Source organism: Hyla sarda, unplaced genomic scaffold, assembly GCF_029499605.1.
Source record: "Hyla sarda isolate aHylSar1 unplaced genomic scaffold, aHylSar1.hap1 scaffold_3457, whole genome shotgun sequence".
Classification (NCBI taxonomy): Eukaryota; Metazoa; Chordata; class Amphibia; order Anura; family Hylidae; genus Hyla; species Hyla sarda.
This window is the reverse complement of record NW_026610216.1, coordinates 1-14,435: the sequence shown is the minus strand read 5'-3', so window position 1 is coordinate 14,435 and position 14,435 is coordinate 1. Positions and strand designations below refer to the sequence as shown.

The following is a 14,435-nucleotide window of genomic DNA, read 5'->3' as shown; positions in this document are numbered from 1 at the left end:
GGAGATCACATAATTCAGGATCTGGGAAATGGAAAATCTGTAACTCCACATCCTAATATACAAACTCTTCTATATTACATCACTTTATTATTATGTTTTGTTATATCAAGCACAATGCAGATGTATTTATTTGTTCCTGATCCTCTTACAGACTCTTACAATAACAGCACAACAATTTCAGCTGCTCTTATATCTGGTATAGGATAAGCAGGGGGTGTAAGTCTTAGTCACCATCCATAGTTGTATCTATTTGTATCTCTGTAACTTGTGTCAGCACCTGGGAAATATTACTTGTTACAATTTGGTAACATGTAAAGAGTATAATACAAAGCTCTCACCACCAGGTGTCGCTATTGTAACACAATGTATCTGATCTGTATAAACTGTAACTGTAAGGATTTATACTGCTGTGATAAATAGACGATCTCTATGGATAGATGTGATTTAAGGAAGTTATTGATTTACCCAAATTTGGAGGTACATTTAACTCTTTCGTTAACTGGTTGTACACATGGTGTTATTCATCCTGAGAATTGATGGGTTTATTTGTTTTTATGGTATTAACACGTGGGATCAGGCTCTCGGACGATTATTCTCGGTCACTCTCATTGCACATATCGGGGCTCCATATAATGTCGTACAATGTGTGCAGAGTCTTGGTGCCCGGGGGTGAGCAGTCCTGTAGACCTGGTAATGCTGCCCGAGTGATCGATCCATTCACAAGATTTGTTCTGCCATCTGCTGCTCCCCGCACACACATTATACACCTGACAGATTATTGTGCTGCTATTGATCCTCTCCCATGTGTGTAACATACAGCTCACACACCTGCCCGATCACCATTCCCGCTCGGTACAATGACGACTGCTCTTCTCTAGAATGTTGGGGAGAATCGCGGTAAGAAAAAAAAACTGATTATTTAGAATCGGAAAAATGCAGCAAACGTTTTGGAATGGGCGGGAAATTCAAAACCTTCTTGTCTCGTGTTCAGCCAATCAACGGAAAGGGGGGAGGGTCAGGAATGTAAATGTGGTTAAAAGAAACGCCCCCGGATGATGTCATCTTTGTTCTAGTTTTCTTTCAGGTCCGCCCATGTGCTATATAAGCCGGACTCGGCCGCACTCAGTATCTTGCAGTCTACTCGCTACATAGAGAAGATGTCTGGACGCGGTAAAGGAGGGAAAGGTCTCGGTAAGGGCGGAGCCAAGCGGCACAGGAAGGTGCTCCGGGATAACATCCAGGGCATCACCAAGCCTGCCATCCGCCGTCTAGCTCGCAGGGGAGGTGTGAAGCGCATCTCCGGCCTCATCTATGAAGAGACTCGCGGTGTCCTGAAAGTCTTCCTGGAGAACGTCATCCGTGACGCCGTCACCTACACCGAGCACGCCAAGAGGAAGACCGTCACCGCCATGGACGTGGTGTACGCCCTCAAGCGCCAGGGCCGCACTCTCTACGGCTTCGGAGGTTAATTCTGCTTCTACTCGGCTCCATCTCATCAACCCAAAGGCTCTTCTCAGAGCCGCCCACATGTTCTATGGAAAGGCTACAATTCCTTGTGTCTTCTCTACTGAGAGGTTGTGTGATCGGTGTTTTGCTCTTGTGGTTGCGGTGTTTGTTTTTCCCTGTCCTGCCATAATCGCTGCACCTGATCAGTCTATCGGTATTTCCCTCCTATCTGCTCCGGGGGATCTCCTCTGAATGTTCTGACTACTGCCCTCATCTTCCTCCGTGATTATAGTTACTGTTACAATCTACATTCATCTTCTCCAGATTACATTACTTCCCTCCCCACCATATCACTCATTACCTCCCTAAAGAGTCCGTGTTATAGAACATGCAAATCTCCTGATAATATCCCGGTAAGACCCTTCTATATCCCGCTATCCGGACAAATGAGCCTTCACTCTATATAACACCTGTATGTTAATGGAGCTGTTCACACCCAAGTAAATTGCGCATATATATATATATATATATATACCTCCTGTTCTCATAAGCAGGATCCCGGGATTGTTCTTTGCAGTTAACCCTCTCGGTGCTGAGTTCAGTTACTATAGTGATGTAGATCGTGTCCTCTGCATTGCTCCTGTGTGATCGGTGCTGCTGGCTTCAGTCTCCCGACACCTGTGACCGTAAGTGGTGCATAGAGGGTTAAATCTAGGCGGAGTTATAGACCCGAATGTTCGCTCATTGGTTGATCACCGCAGTTGACTATTTTGAAATTCCCGCTCTTCTTCTGATCGTTTCTCCCTTTGTCTCGTCCTCTTCCCTGTACACGTGACTACATTCCTCTGGTTTCTGTAAATAGGAAGAAATAGGCGGCGGAGGGGAAACTGTTGGGGCCGATCAGGGGGATTCTAGTGAGGCGGAGAGGAGAGAGGACACTATGTCCGGGGCTGACATCACAATGGTGGGTGTATACGGGGTCTTCCCTGCAGAGTATATAGAGGAGCCGCGTCCCTGTCCTATTCCAGACCTGATACCGATCACATCCTGCACCCTCCCCCAGCAGCCTGACTCCCTTCACCTGAAGAGGAGGCGGCGGGGAAATTATTTTTTATACATTATTTTATTGTTCTATGTATTAAATTACTGGAAAAGATCGCCCAGTGTGAACACTGACCGTGCGGTTGTTTTACAATCTATTTTACCTGTCAGCGATCACCGTGTATTTAGACCTGATGAAGTCTTAGTGGGGGGGAGAGATTCCCGGGCCCGTCATTGATAAAACCCTTCCCGATCTGGCTATAACGCGTGTCCGTGTGAATATAGCGTTAACTATAGAAAAGCTTTGGATGAATCTTCTGAAAGTAAAATTAAAATATGATTTAAAAAAACCAAGATGGAACATTAAAACTAATACCAATAAAACGAGGAAAGAGGCAAAAAATAAAACACTTATCATGAAGCATAAAAGTTATCACAGGGCTACTAGTATTATTGGTTACAATAGATAATCTAAACCACTGAAATGCGTCTGGTTACCCCCATCTATGTGACCACACAACTGGAAAATCATTTTTATTTGCGCAAAAAACAAGCGCTAGATTGTGACAACTTTCAATCATCATTAACTCTTTAGCGAGGACTCTACTCCAGTATTATCACTGGGAACATCCAGACCGCACCTGAACACCACCGATCTCTCCCCTTCAGGCTTCCATGCACGGCCGGTTTATTCACAAGCTGAGACCGAGACAGCGGGAGGGTGATCGGTGTATGAGTGGGAGCGGTGTGCGGTTATCTACACCAGACTTTTACTTATAATTCATGACTATAATTAATTTCCAAAGATTATAACCAACGGCAGCTGTGCGAGCATTGCGCATAGGATTAGAATCTTTATTGGTGACATACACGAGAATGAGGGGGATCTCTCCATTGTTATCGGGTCTGGAGGAAGCGGGAAATTCAAACCCTGAACATCCTGTGATCAGCCAATGTGTGAGTGTGGAAAGGGGCATTAATAAATGAACATTGACCCATCGGGATTTATATAGAATTAATGCTGCCTATGAGCGGAGAAATACTCTGATACTGTGGTGTCCTTCCTGCTGTGTAGAGTCGGGCTCGGGTCCTTTGTCATTTCATTGTAGTAAACATGCCACTAAAGGGTTAACAATGAGCCGTGTGCGCGGTCCCGATAACAATGGAGAGATCTCCCCGAGATGTAGAGGCTGATTCTGTGGCTGACTACTACCCTCATCCTCCTTGTTTCTCTATTGTTCCCTCCCAGTCAGTGCACACACAGTAGGATGAGAGTCTCATAATAAACCCCGGCGATACCGATCAATAGATTCCCCGGTCAGTGAATGATTTATTGATCGTGGAGAGACGACGTGTGGGCACATGAGAATATACATCCTGCAGTCAGAGAGAACCGCAGCCGCCGCTCTGATCTCACCCGATCCCGGAGCAGAATATATATAGTATCAATAGACTGTACTGACAGAATAGCGGCCACATATACAGAACAGAATACGGGGAATACAGACAGGAGAAGCCCCAGCTCTATTATAGACAATGTGGGTGGCTCTTAGAAGAGCCTTTGGGGTGACAGCAGGAGGCGGAGCAGGTTACTTGGCGCTGGTGTACTTGGTGACGGCCTTGGTGCCCTCGGACACGGCGTGCTTGGCCAGCTCTCCAGGCAGCAGCAGGCGCACGGCGGTCTGGATCTCCCGGGAGGTGATGGTGGAGCGCTTGTTGTAGTGAGCCAGGCGGGAGGCTTCCCCTGCGATGCGCTCGAAGATATCGTTGACAAAGGAGTTCATGATACCCATGGCCTTGGAGGAGATGCCGGTGTCAGGGTGGACCTGCTTGAGCACCTTGTACACGTAGATGGCATAGCTTTCCTTCCTGGTCTTCCTCCGCTTCTTGCCGTCCTTCTTCTGAGTCTTGGTCACGGCTTTCTTAGAGCCCTTCTTGGGCGCTGGTGCAGACTTGGCGGGATCAGGCATGATGATCAATCACAATAATCCTTCACTAGAACAGAGAGAATAATGATGCCTCCTCCTCCCACCGCAGCCGTATTTATATGCAGCCCATGCAAATAAGAAATGCTGTCTGCTCACTGTTCTACTGGAGGAGAAAATCATGTGACCTGTGGGAGCGTCTTAAGCCCCGCCCAGTGCAGTTTATTGGTGTTTCTTAGAGTCTCGTCACCATTGGCAGGATTCAAATCTACCCAATTACGGGAGCCGAAGGGCGGAGCAGAAACATATAAAAGGCAGCAGAAAGAAGACTAAATTTAGAAAGTTAATTTGTTTTCCCTTAGTTTCCGCAGCAGCACAATGTGGGGGTGTGTCTTCGCCCCAGTGAGCAAATGGGACCTGGGATTTTTTAATGATTTAAATAAAAAAATACCCCGGAACCTCCCCCCCCCCCCCTGGTATAAAGCACCAGGATCACACTAGAACAGTGAGTAGATTATAAAGCAAAAATAAAATAAGGGAGGGAAGCTTGTGCTGCTGAGGAGACTAAGGGAAAACAAATTCACTTTCTAAATTTAGTCTTCCCTAGCGTCCCTCAGCAGCACAATGTGGGGATCTAGCAAGAATCACCCCTAGGGAGGGTTTTCCTGCATAGCAGTTTGTATAATAGACTTAGCGAAAGTAGTTTCGCTAGACAAAAAGGTATCCACTCTATAATGTTTTAAAAAAGTGAGTGGAGAGTTCCAGGTTGCGGACTGGCAGATCTGTTCCAAGGGAACAGAGTTACGCTCTGCCCAAGAGGCAGAAACAGATCTCGTAGAGTGCGCTCTGGTGAACTCTGGTGAAGTTAACCCTCTAGAGGTATAACATAAATTTATGCATTCGCATATCCATCTTGAAATGGATGGTTTAGATGCCTTGGCACCTTTCTTTACACCCTGGAATAAAATGAGGAGATTCTCCGCTTTCCTGAATGGTTTTGTTCTATCTAGATAGACCCTTAGGCATCTTACCAGATCCAGGGAGGTAAGGTCCTTCTGGGAAGATTCAGAGTCAGGAAACTTTGGGAGACAGATAACCTGGTTAATATTTGCGAAGGAGGGGACCTTAGGCAAAAAAGAAGGTAGGAATCTCAGAAGGACTCTGTCCTGCAAGGAAACTGTGTAAGGTTCTGCCGCAGCTAATGCTTGAAGTTCACCAACTCTCTTTGCAGTGGTGACAGCTAGAAGTAGCACCACCTTAAGAGTGAGGAACCTAAGTTCCACTTCCTCTAAAGGTTCAAAGGGTTGAACACACAATTGTTGCAAGACCAATGCCAGATCCCAGGGTGTCACAGGTTTCACCGCTCTAGGACGAATTCTAGTGATGGCCTTGATAAATGACTTTATCACTGGTTCCTGAAACAGTCGTCTTTGTAAGGTCGCCGACAGTGCGGCTAGTTGGACCTTGATGGAATTTGGAGAGAGACCTCTGTCAAATCCATCCTGTAAAAATTCGAGAATTGATGGAGTGGATGGAGAAGAAGCATTGATCTTCTTGGTGACACACCAGGAGAAAAAAATCTTTTTGATTCTAGCATAGGCCTTGTTGGTTGCCTCACTCCTAGAGTGAGATAGTGTTTCAAGGATGCGGTCCGAAAACCCTCTGGCTTTTAATAAGGACCTATCAACTTCCATGCTGTCAGATTGAGCGTCTTGAGATTGTGGCAGAACTGAGTGCCCTGAGACACAAGATTCTGCCTGACAGGAAGTTTCCAGTATATTCCCTTGCTCATCTGAATGAGCTGGGAGAACCAGGATCTTTTTGGCCAAAAGGGAATGATGGCAATCACAGAGGCCTGATCCTGCCTGATCTTCATTAATACCCTGGGTATCATCGAGATAGGAGGGAATATGTAGGCCAGTTTGAAATTCCATGGGACCGACATTGCATCCAGATAGAGAGGTTTGTCCATCTGGTAAAGGGAGCAGAACTTGTCTAGTTTGCGATTGGATCTTGTGGCCATAAGATCTATTTCCGGGAGACCCCAGCGGTCTATGAGCTGAAGGAATATATCCTGGTCTAGAGTCCATTCTCCCGGTAGCGTAAGACCTCTGCTTAGACGGTCTGCTATGATATTGTGTACTCCCCTTATGTGGACTGCGGAGAGCCTGAGAACTCGAGTCTCGGCCCATCGAAAGATCTTTGCCACCTCTTGAAGCAGTGGAACTGATCTTGTCCCTCCCTGCTTGTTTATGTAGTAAACAGCCGACATGTTGTCCGTCCTTATTTTGACGGCTTGTCCCAGGAGAGAGGGGGCGAAGTGGAGAAGGGCATAATATATTGCCCTTAGTTCCTTTATATTGGAAGAGAGAGGAAGTTCTTCTGTACTCCACCAGCCATTCACCTTTCTCCCTAGCAGGTGGGCTCCCCATCCTGACCCTGAGGCGTCTGTCGTTAGGATTGACCACTGAGGTTCTACCAGAGACATTCCGTCCTGGGGGTTCGCCCACCAGTTTAGAGATCTGCGGACTGTGGGAGAAAGTTTTAGACACCTCTCTAGAGAGGAACTCCTCCTGTCCCAGGCCTGGAGAACCTCTGTCTGGAGAGGTCTCATGTGCCAGAGTGCCCAAGGGACAGCTTCTACTGAGGAGGATAGGAGTCCTAGGAATCTCATGAGAGTCCTCAGTGACACCTTGCGGGGGACTCGAAGGAATTGATATCCCCTGGATATCCTGTCCTTCCGTGCTGGAGACAGATAGATTCTCATGTTGTGGGAATCCAAGTAGAACCCTAAAAAGGTTATTTCCTTTGTGGGAAATAGTCTGGATTTCTGAAGATTCACTATCCAACCTAAACTGTGGAGTAAGTCTAGTGTGGTGGTGATGTGATGGCTGAGCTCCTCCTGAGTTTTGGCTAGAAAAAGCCAATCGTCTAAATAGGGTATGATTCTGATGCCCTGTCTTCTGAGAATCGCCATCATGGATGAAACCACCTTTGTGAATACGAACGGGGCTGTGGAAATGCCAAATGGCAGAACCTTGAACTGGAGATGATGGAGAATTCCCTTGATAAAGACAGCAATTCTTAGGAATTTCCTGTGCCCTGGAAATATGGGAATGTGAAAATAGGCGTCTTTTAGGTCTAATGACGCCATGTAATCGTCTCTCAGAATGAGGGATTTTACTGATCTTATAGTCTCCATCCGAAATTTCTTCTTGACTATAAATTGATTGAGAAACCTGAGGTCTATTATAAGCCTCCATTTTCTTCCAGGCTTGGGTACTAGGAACACTGGGGAATAGACCCCCGTGCCCCTCTCGTGTCTGGGAACAGGTTCTACCGCAGAACTTGAGATAAGCTCTAGGATGGCTTCCTCTAAAGCCTCCTGTTTTGCAGAAGCTAGAGAGGGGGATATTAGACACCTCTCTGGAGGGAGATACGTTAGGGGAAAGAAATAACCATTCTCCACTACATTTATGACCCAAACATCTTTTATTAGAGTTTTCCAAGTCTTGAGAAAAAAATGAAGGCGCCCGCCTACAGGTAGACTTCTCGCGTCAGAATTCTGGCTTTTTTGAGCCTCTGGCTCTAGATGATCCCTTCCTTGTGGATCCTGATCCTCTGCCACGTCCAGAACCTCTATATTGCCTGTTACCTTGTGGAGATCGATCTCTCCTGGGTTGATTATAGCGCCCGCGATAGGACTTCTCTGATAAAGGAAGGTTCTTCCCCTTTTTATTGGAGAGCTCCTCCATAATGGTGTCAAGTTCAGGACCAAATAATTTAGCCGGATTGAACTCCAGATTACCAAGAATGTACTTGGAATGACTGTCTCCAGGCCATGGTCTTAACCAAAGAGCCCTCCTAGCAGCTGAAGATAGGGCCATGTTTCTAGAAGCTAGCTTCACCTGTTGACAATTTGAGTCATATAGGTAGTCCATACCTAGGTTAACATATTTAAAGGACCTAAGTAAGTCCTGTCTACTGACCCCAGAGTCTGTCATCCTGTATTCTTGAAAGCCAAGATCTCATAGCTCTTATGACCTCAAAGGAGGCATTCCCTACAGCACACTGGCTGGAAGATGCTGTATACGATCTTCTGAGAGTGACCTCCATGCGTCGGTCCATGGGATCCTTGAGACTAGAACCATCATCAGATGGGATAATGGTTCTCTTAGAAAGTTTGGCGATGGCGTAATCCACCTTTGGTGGGTTGACCCAATCCTTAGATCTTTCCTGATCCATGGGGTAAAGAGTTTTAAACCTTTTATTTATAACAGGTGCCTTCTCTGGGTTGATCCATTCTGCCTTCATTAAGTCTAGGACCGTGTCCTCAATCGGGAAAACTCTAGGCCCCCTGGAGGTAGAAGGAGCGTCCTCGCGGGTGGCTGGTGCATTCTCTGCTTGCACAGCTCTGATAAATTTCGGAAACTTCTCCATAGGAAAAAATACTTTCCCCTGAAGCTCCTCTTCCTCTGAACTAGATGATTTTGTCTCATCTATAACCCTGAATTCTTCATCAGAGTGTACAACTACAGGCCTATCGCTTAGTCTGGGCTTCTTCTTAGGAGGAGGAGCAGTGGTTAATGAATCCTTCAATTCTTTGATGGAAGAAAAAACGAAATCCTTAACCCAGCAGAACATGTCCTGCATAGAAGGCTCAGTGTCTGGTGGTAACCTGGGGCGACATGTGGAACAAATAGGATAATCGTATCCGTCTGGAAGGGGAGTCTTGCATGAGTTACACTCCAAATGCTTCCTCTTGTGGGAGGATTTCCCATGGGTCTCCCTACGCCCTCCAGAGCCTCCAGAATCCATAGAAGACATCTAAGAGGTAAGAGAAAGGATTTAAAATGTAAGGGAAAAAATCAACTCGCAAGTATAAATGGACTCCTCCTATCAGGGCAGTAAGAATACCTATTTCTCAGGTATATTAAGTGTGGAAACAACACACCGAATAGGGTAAACGTCTAGTAGCTTTCAGACAATAGTCTTCTGGCTCCAAGAGACCAGAGCCAGGCTAGGGGGCGTTTAAGTAGCTGCAAATTGCGCCAAAAAATATATAAGCCCCTCCCACTTCCGGGTCCTGTGCCCGGAAACTTAATAATAAATCAAATCTCTTACCTCAACTCTAGGAAACCTTTACCTAACCATATCACCTAAGCACCCTTGATCTCTAACATATTTGGGCTCCCCCTAATAAGAACTCTATACTGCTCTGTACGGATCCGCCGGAAGTGACGTCCCGCAATCCTCGGGCTACAGGAAAATGGCGCCGAAACCGGAAGTGCGGCTAGCGTGGGGTCCGCGAATCCTCCCGGACCCAGGAAAGATGACGGCGTGCAGCAAACCGGCGGATCACCTGCAAGAAAAGAGAAAGTAGGTAGGGGGAGCGTGGAACGTCCATGCTCACACTAGGACAGACAAAAAACTCACTGTTCTAGTGTGATCCTGGTGCTTTATACCAGGGGGGGGGGGGGAGGTTCCGGGGTATTTTTTTATTTAAATCATTAAAAAATCCCAGGTCCCATTTGCTCACAGGGGCGGAGACACACCCCCACATTGTGCTGCTGAGGGATGCTAGGGAATATCTCAGTTACATCACAGAGAGACTTCTCTTGAGTATTTAGTTTTCAGTATTAATTATGTCTGGACGCGGCAAACAAGGAGGGAAGGTTCAGGCTAAGGCAAAGACCCGCTCATCCCGGGCAGGACTCCAGTTCCCCGTCGGTCGTGTGCACAGACTTCTCCGCAAAGGGAACTATGCCGAGAGGGTGGGCGCCGGTGCTCCGGTCTACCTGGCCGCTGTGCTGGAGTATTTAACCGCTGAGATCCTGGAATTGGCCGGTAACGCCGCCCGGGACAACAAGAAGACCCGCATCATCCCCCGTCACCTGCAGCTGGCCGTGCGCAATGACGAGGAGCTGAACAAGCTGCTGGGTGGGGTGACCATCGCCCAGGGAGGCGTCCTGCCCAACATCCAGGCCGTGCTGCTGCCCAAGAAGACCGAGAGCAGCAAAGCGGCCAAGAGCAAGTGATCACCGCTTATCCCAGATCATCCCGAACACCAAAGGCTCTTCTAAGAGCCACCACATTGTCTCCTACAGAGCTGGCGCCGCTGATCTCGGGTGTGATAGGGATCTGGGCTGTTATAGGGATTAAACAACATCCGGCACATTTTATCTAGTATAGGACACAGTGCGGGTTGTGCAGAATGTAGTTTGTATTGGAAGGGTTAAGTCTCGTAATGAATACGTTTTCTCACGATATAGTTTACGGATCCTCCACAATAGACGGGACCGCAGTGTAGAGATGGCGCCCCCTATACTGTAGCCTCCTGTGTAATGGAAGCTCCTGAACACATCGGATCTCCAGCCACATTACACAGCGCGGCCTCCATCCAGCCGATCAGGGGGTCAGCGCTTCTCTATCGTTGGTTACATAAAGATCCCGGCACTCGCTGTATACAGTGACCGGGAATAATCGCCCCAGAGCCGGTGCATTGCCGTGGAATGAGATTTGCCATAGAATGAGATGGTCCGCCTCCATCACATCCTATTGGCTCTCTCTTGTCACGTGACATATTTAAACGGCACGCATCGATGCGCACAGCAGTGTCAGTTTGGCTATCACAGGGAGAGGATCTCCTCACCCTGTGATAGCTGAAGCTGTACGGAGCTCTCATGGCCTCTGTGGCCCGACAGAAGTTCACACATTTACGTAGCTCATACGGCTGGTTCCTATACATTTACTGTTGATCCACAGCGCTATCGGGATCCCGATGCCCGATGGCGCTGTCATCAGTGTGCGTCCCCGCGAGCGCCCCACGCCCGCAGCTCTACTCCCCGTCCTCCGCCCCCCGCAGCTCTACTCCCCGTCCCGTTAACACTCAGGGAGCGGGAAACAGAAAGTAGAGCATCGGGCGCAGGTTAAGTTATTTGCGTAGTGCTGCGCATGCGCAGTACTACTTTACCTGCGCCCGATGCTCTACTTTCTGTTCCCCGCTCCCTGAGCGTTAACGGGACGGGGAGTAGAGCTACGGAGGGACGGGGAGTACAGCTGCGGGCATGGGGCGCTCGCGGGGACGCACACTGATGACAGCGCCATCGGGCGTAGGAATCCCCATAGCGCTGTGGATCGCTCCCTGAGCGTTCACAGGGGACGGGGAGTACAGCTGCGTAGGACGGGGAGTAGAGCTGCGGGGGACGGGGAGTAGAGCTGCGGGGGACGGGGAGTAGAGATGCGGGGGACGGGGTGTAGAGCTGCGGGCGTGGGGATCCTGATGACAGCGCCATCGGGCATAGGGATCCCGATAGCGCTGTGGATCAACAGTAAATGTATATGAGGCAGCCGTATGAGCTGAGTACATGTGTGAACTTCTGTCGGGCCACAGAGGCCATGAGAGCTCCGTGCAGCTTCAGCTATCACAGGGAGAGGAGATCCTCTCCCTGTGATAGCCAAACTGACACTGCTGTGCGCATCGATGCGTGACGTTTAAATATGTCACGTGACAAGAGAGAGCCAATAGGATGTGATGGAGGCGGACCATCTCATTCTATGGCAAATCTCATTCCACGGCAATGCACCTGCATTGCCGTGGAATGAGATTTGCCATAGAATGAGATGGTCCGCCTCCATCACATCCTATTGGCTCTCTCTTGTCACGTGACATATTTAAACGTCACGCATCGATGCGCACAGCAGTGTCAGTTTGGCTATCACAGGGAGAGGATCTCCTCTCCCTGTGATAGCTGAAGCTGCACGGAGCTCTCATGGCCTCTGTGGCCCGACAGAAGTTCACACATGTACTCAGCTCATACGGCTGCCTCATATACATTTACTGTTGATCCACAGCGCTATCGGGATCCCTATGCCCGATGGCGCTGTCATCAGGATCCCCACGCCCGCAGCTCTACACCCCGTCCCCCGCATCTCTACTCCCCGTCCCCCGCAGCTCTACTCCCCGTCCCCCGCAGCTCTACTCCCCGTCCTACGCAGCTGTACTCCCCGTCCCCTGTGAACGCTCAGGGAGCGATCCACAGCGCTATGGGGATTCCTACGCCCGATGGCGCTGTCATCAGTGTGCGTCCCCGCGAGCGCCCCATGCCCGCAGCTGTACTCCCCGTCCCTCCGTAGCTCTACTCCCCGTCCCGTTAACGCTCAGGGAGCGGGGAACAGAAAGTAGAGCATCGGGCGCAGGTAAAGTAGTACTGCGCATGCGCAGCACTACGCAAATAACTTAACCTGCGCCCGATGCTCTACTTTCTGTTTCCCGCTCCCTGAGTGTTAACGGGACGGGGAGTAGAGCTGCGGGGGGCGGAGGACGGGGAGTAGAGCTGCGGGCGTGGGGCGCTCGCGGGGACGCACACTGATGACAGCGCCATCGGGCATCGGGATCCCGATAGCGCTGTGGATCAACAGTAAATGTATAGGAACCAGCCGTATGAGCTACGTAAATGTGTGAACTTCTGTCGGGCCACAGAGGCCATGAGAGCTCCGTACAGCTTCAGCTATCACAGGGTGAGGAGATCCTCTCCCTGTGATAGCCAAACTGACACTGCTGTGCGCATCGATGCGTGCCGTTTAAATATGTCACGTGACAAGAGAGAGCCAATAGGATGTGATGGAGGCGGACCATCTCATTCTATGGCAAATCTCATTCCACGGCAATGCACCGGCTCTGGGGCGATTATTCCCGGTCACTGTATACAGCGAGTGCCGGGATCTTTATGTAACCAACGATAGAGAAGCGCTGACCCCCTGATCGGCTGGATGGAGGCCGCGCTGTGTAATGTGGCTGGAGATCCGATGTGTTCAGGAGCTTCCATTACACAGGAGGCTACAGTATAGGGGGCGCCATCTCTACACTGCGGTCCCGTCTATTGTGGAGGATCCGTAAACTATATCGTGAGAAAACGTATTCATTACGAGACTTAACCCTTCCAATACAAACTACATTCTGCACAACCCGCACTGTGTCCTATACTAGATAAAATGTGCCGGATGTTGTTTAATCCCTATAACAGCCCAGATCCCTATCACACCCGAGATCAGCGGCGCCAGCTCTGTAGGAGACAATGTGGTGGCTCTTAGAAGAGCCTTTGGTGTTCGGGATGATCTGGGATAAGCGGTGATCACTTGCTCTTGGCCGCTTTGCTGCTCTCGGTCTTCTTGGGCAGCAGCACGGCCTGGATGTTGGGCAGGACGCCTCCCTGGGCGATGGTCACCCCACCCAGCAGCTTGTTCAGCTCCTCGTCATTGCGCACGGCCAGCTGCAGGTGACGGGGGATGATGCGGGTCTTCTTGTTGTCCCGGGCGGCGTTACCGGCCAATTCCAGGATCTCAGCGGTTAAATACTCCAGCACAGCGGCCAGGTAGACCGGAGCACCGGCGCCCACCCTCTCGGCATAGTTCCCTTTGCGGAGAAGTCTGTGCACACGACCGACGGGGAACTGGAGTCCTGCCCGGGATGAGCGGGTCTTTGCCTTAGCCTGAACCTTCCCTCCTTGTTTGCCGCGTCCAGACATAATTAATACTGAAAACTAAATACTCAAGAGAAGTCTCTCTGTGATGTAACTGAGATATTCCCTAGCATCCCTCAGCAGCACAATGTGGGGGTGTGTCTCCGCCCCTGTGAGCAAATGGGACCTGGGATTTTTTAATGATTTAAATAAAAAAATACCCCGGAACCTCCCCCCCCCCCCCTGGTATAAAGCACCAGGATCACACTAGAACAGTGAGTTTTTTGTCTGTCCTAGTGTGAGCATGGACGTTCCACGCTCCCCCTACCTACTTTCTCTTTTCTTGCAGGTGATCCGCCGGTTTGCTGCACGCCGTCATCTTTCCTGGGTCCGGGAGGATTCGCGGACCCCACGCTAGCCGCACTTCCGGTTTCGGCGCCATTTTCCTGTAGCCCGAGGATTGCGGGACGTCACTTCCGGCGGATCCGTACAGAGCAGTATAGAGTTCTTATTAGGGGGAGCCCAAATATGTTAGAGATCAAGGGTGCTTAGGTGATATGGT

The 14,435-nt window shown here is 49.5% G+C and overlaps 4 protein-coding genes across 4 annotated transcripts; 2 read left to right on the top strand and 2 right to left on the bottom strand.

Moving 5' to 3' along the window:
- The first annotated feature begins 221 nt into the window (after nt 1-221).
- LOC130331023 (histone H4) lies at nt 222-1,865 on the top strand. Its single transcript, XM_056553674.1, has one exon. The coding sequence runs from the start codon at nt 1,158-1,160 to the stop codon at nt 1,467-1,469; it is 312 nt and encodes a 103-aa protein (XP_056409649.1). The 5' UTR covers nt 222-1,157; the 3' UTR covers nt 1,470-1,865.
- Nucleotides 1,866-4,076: 2,211 nt separating this feature from the next.
- Nucleotides 4,077-4,457, bottom strand: LOC130331024 (histone H2B 1.1). Its single transcript, XM_056553675.1, has one exon. The coding sequence runs from the start codon at nt 4,455-4,457 to the stop codon at nt 4,077-4,079; it is 381 nt and encodes a 126-aa protein (XP_056409650.1).
- Nucleotides 4,458-10,057: 5,600 nt separating this feature from the next.
- Nucleotides 10,058-10,524, top strand: LOC130331026 (histone H2A type 1-like). The gene has a single exon (XM_056553677.1). It carries the CDS (start codon nt 10,058-10,060, stop codon nt 10,448-10,450), a length of 393 nt encoding a protein of 130 aa, XP_056409652.1. The 3' UTR covers nt 10,451-10,524.
- A 2,948-nt stretch (nt 10,525-13,472) lies between these two features.
- Nucleotides 13,473-13,939, bottom strand: LOC130331025 (histone H2A type 1-like). The gene has a single exon (XM_056553676.1). It carries the CDS (start codon nt 13,937-13,939, stop codon nt 13,547-13,549), a length of 393 nt encoding a protein of 130 aa, XP_056409651.1. The 3' UTR covers nt 13,473-13,546.
- Between the last annotated feature and the right edge of the window lie 496 nt (nt 13,940-14,435).

What these genes read in the sequence shown, in the direction of transcription:
- LOC130331024 (XM_056553675.1), bottom strand. Translation starts at nt 4,457, where the DNA reads ATGCCTGATCCCGCCAAGTCTGCACCAGCGCCCAAGAAGGGCTCTAAG.
- LOC130331023 (XM_056553674.1), top strand. Translation starts at nt 1,158, where the DNA reads ATGTCTGGACGCGGTAAAGGAGGGAAAGGTCTCGGTAAGGGCGGAGCC.
- LOC130331026 (XM_056553677.1), top strand. Translation starts at nt 10,058, where the DNA reads ATGTCTGGACGCGGCAAACAAGGAGGGAAGGTTCAGGCTAAGGCAAAG.
- LOC130331025 (XM_056553676.1), bottom strand. Translation starts at nt 13,939, where the DNA reads ATGTCTGGACGCGGCAAACAAGGAGGGAAGGTTCAGGCTAAGGCAAAG.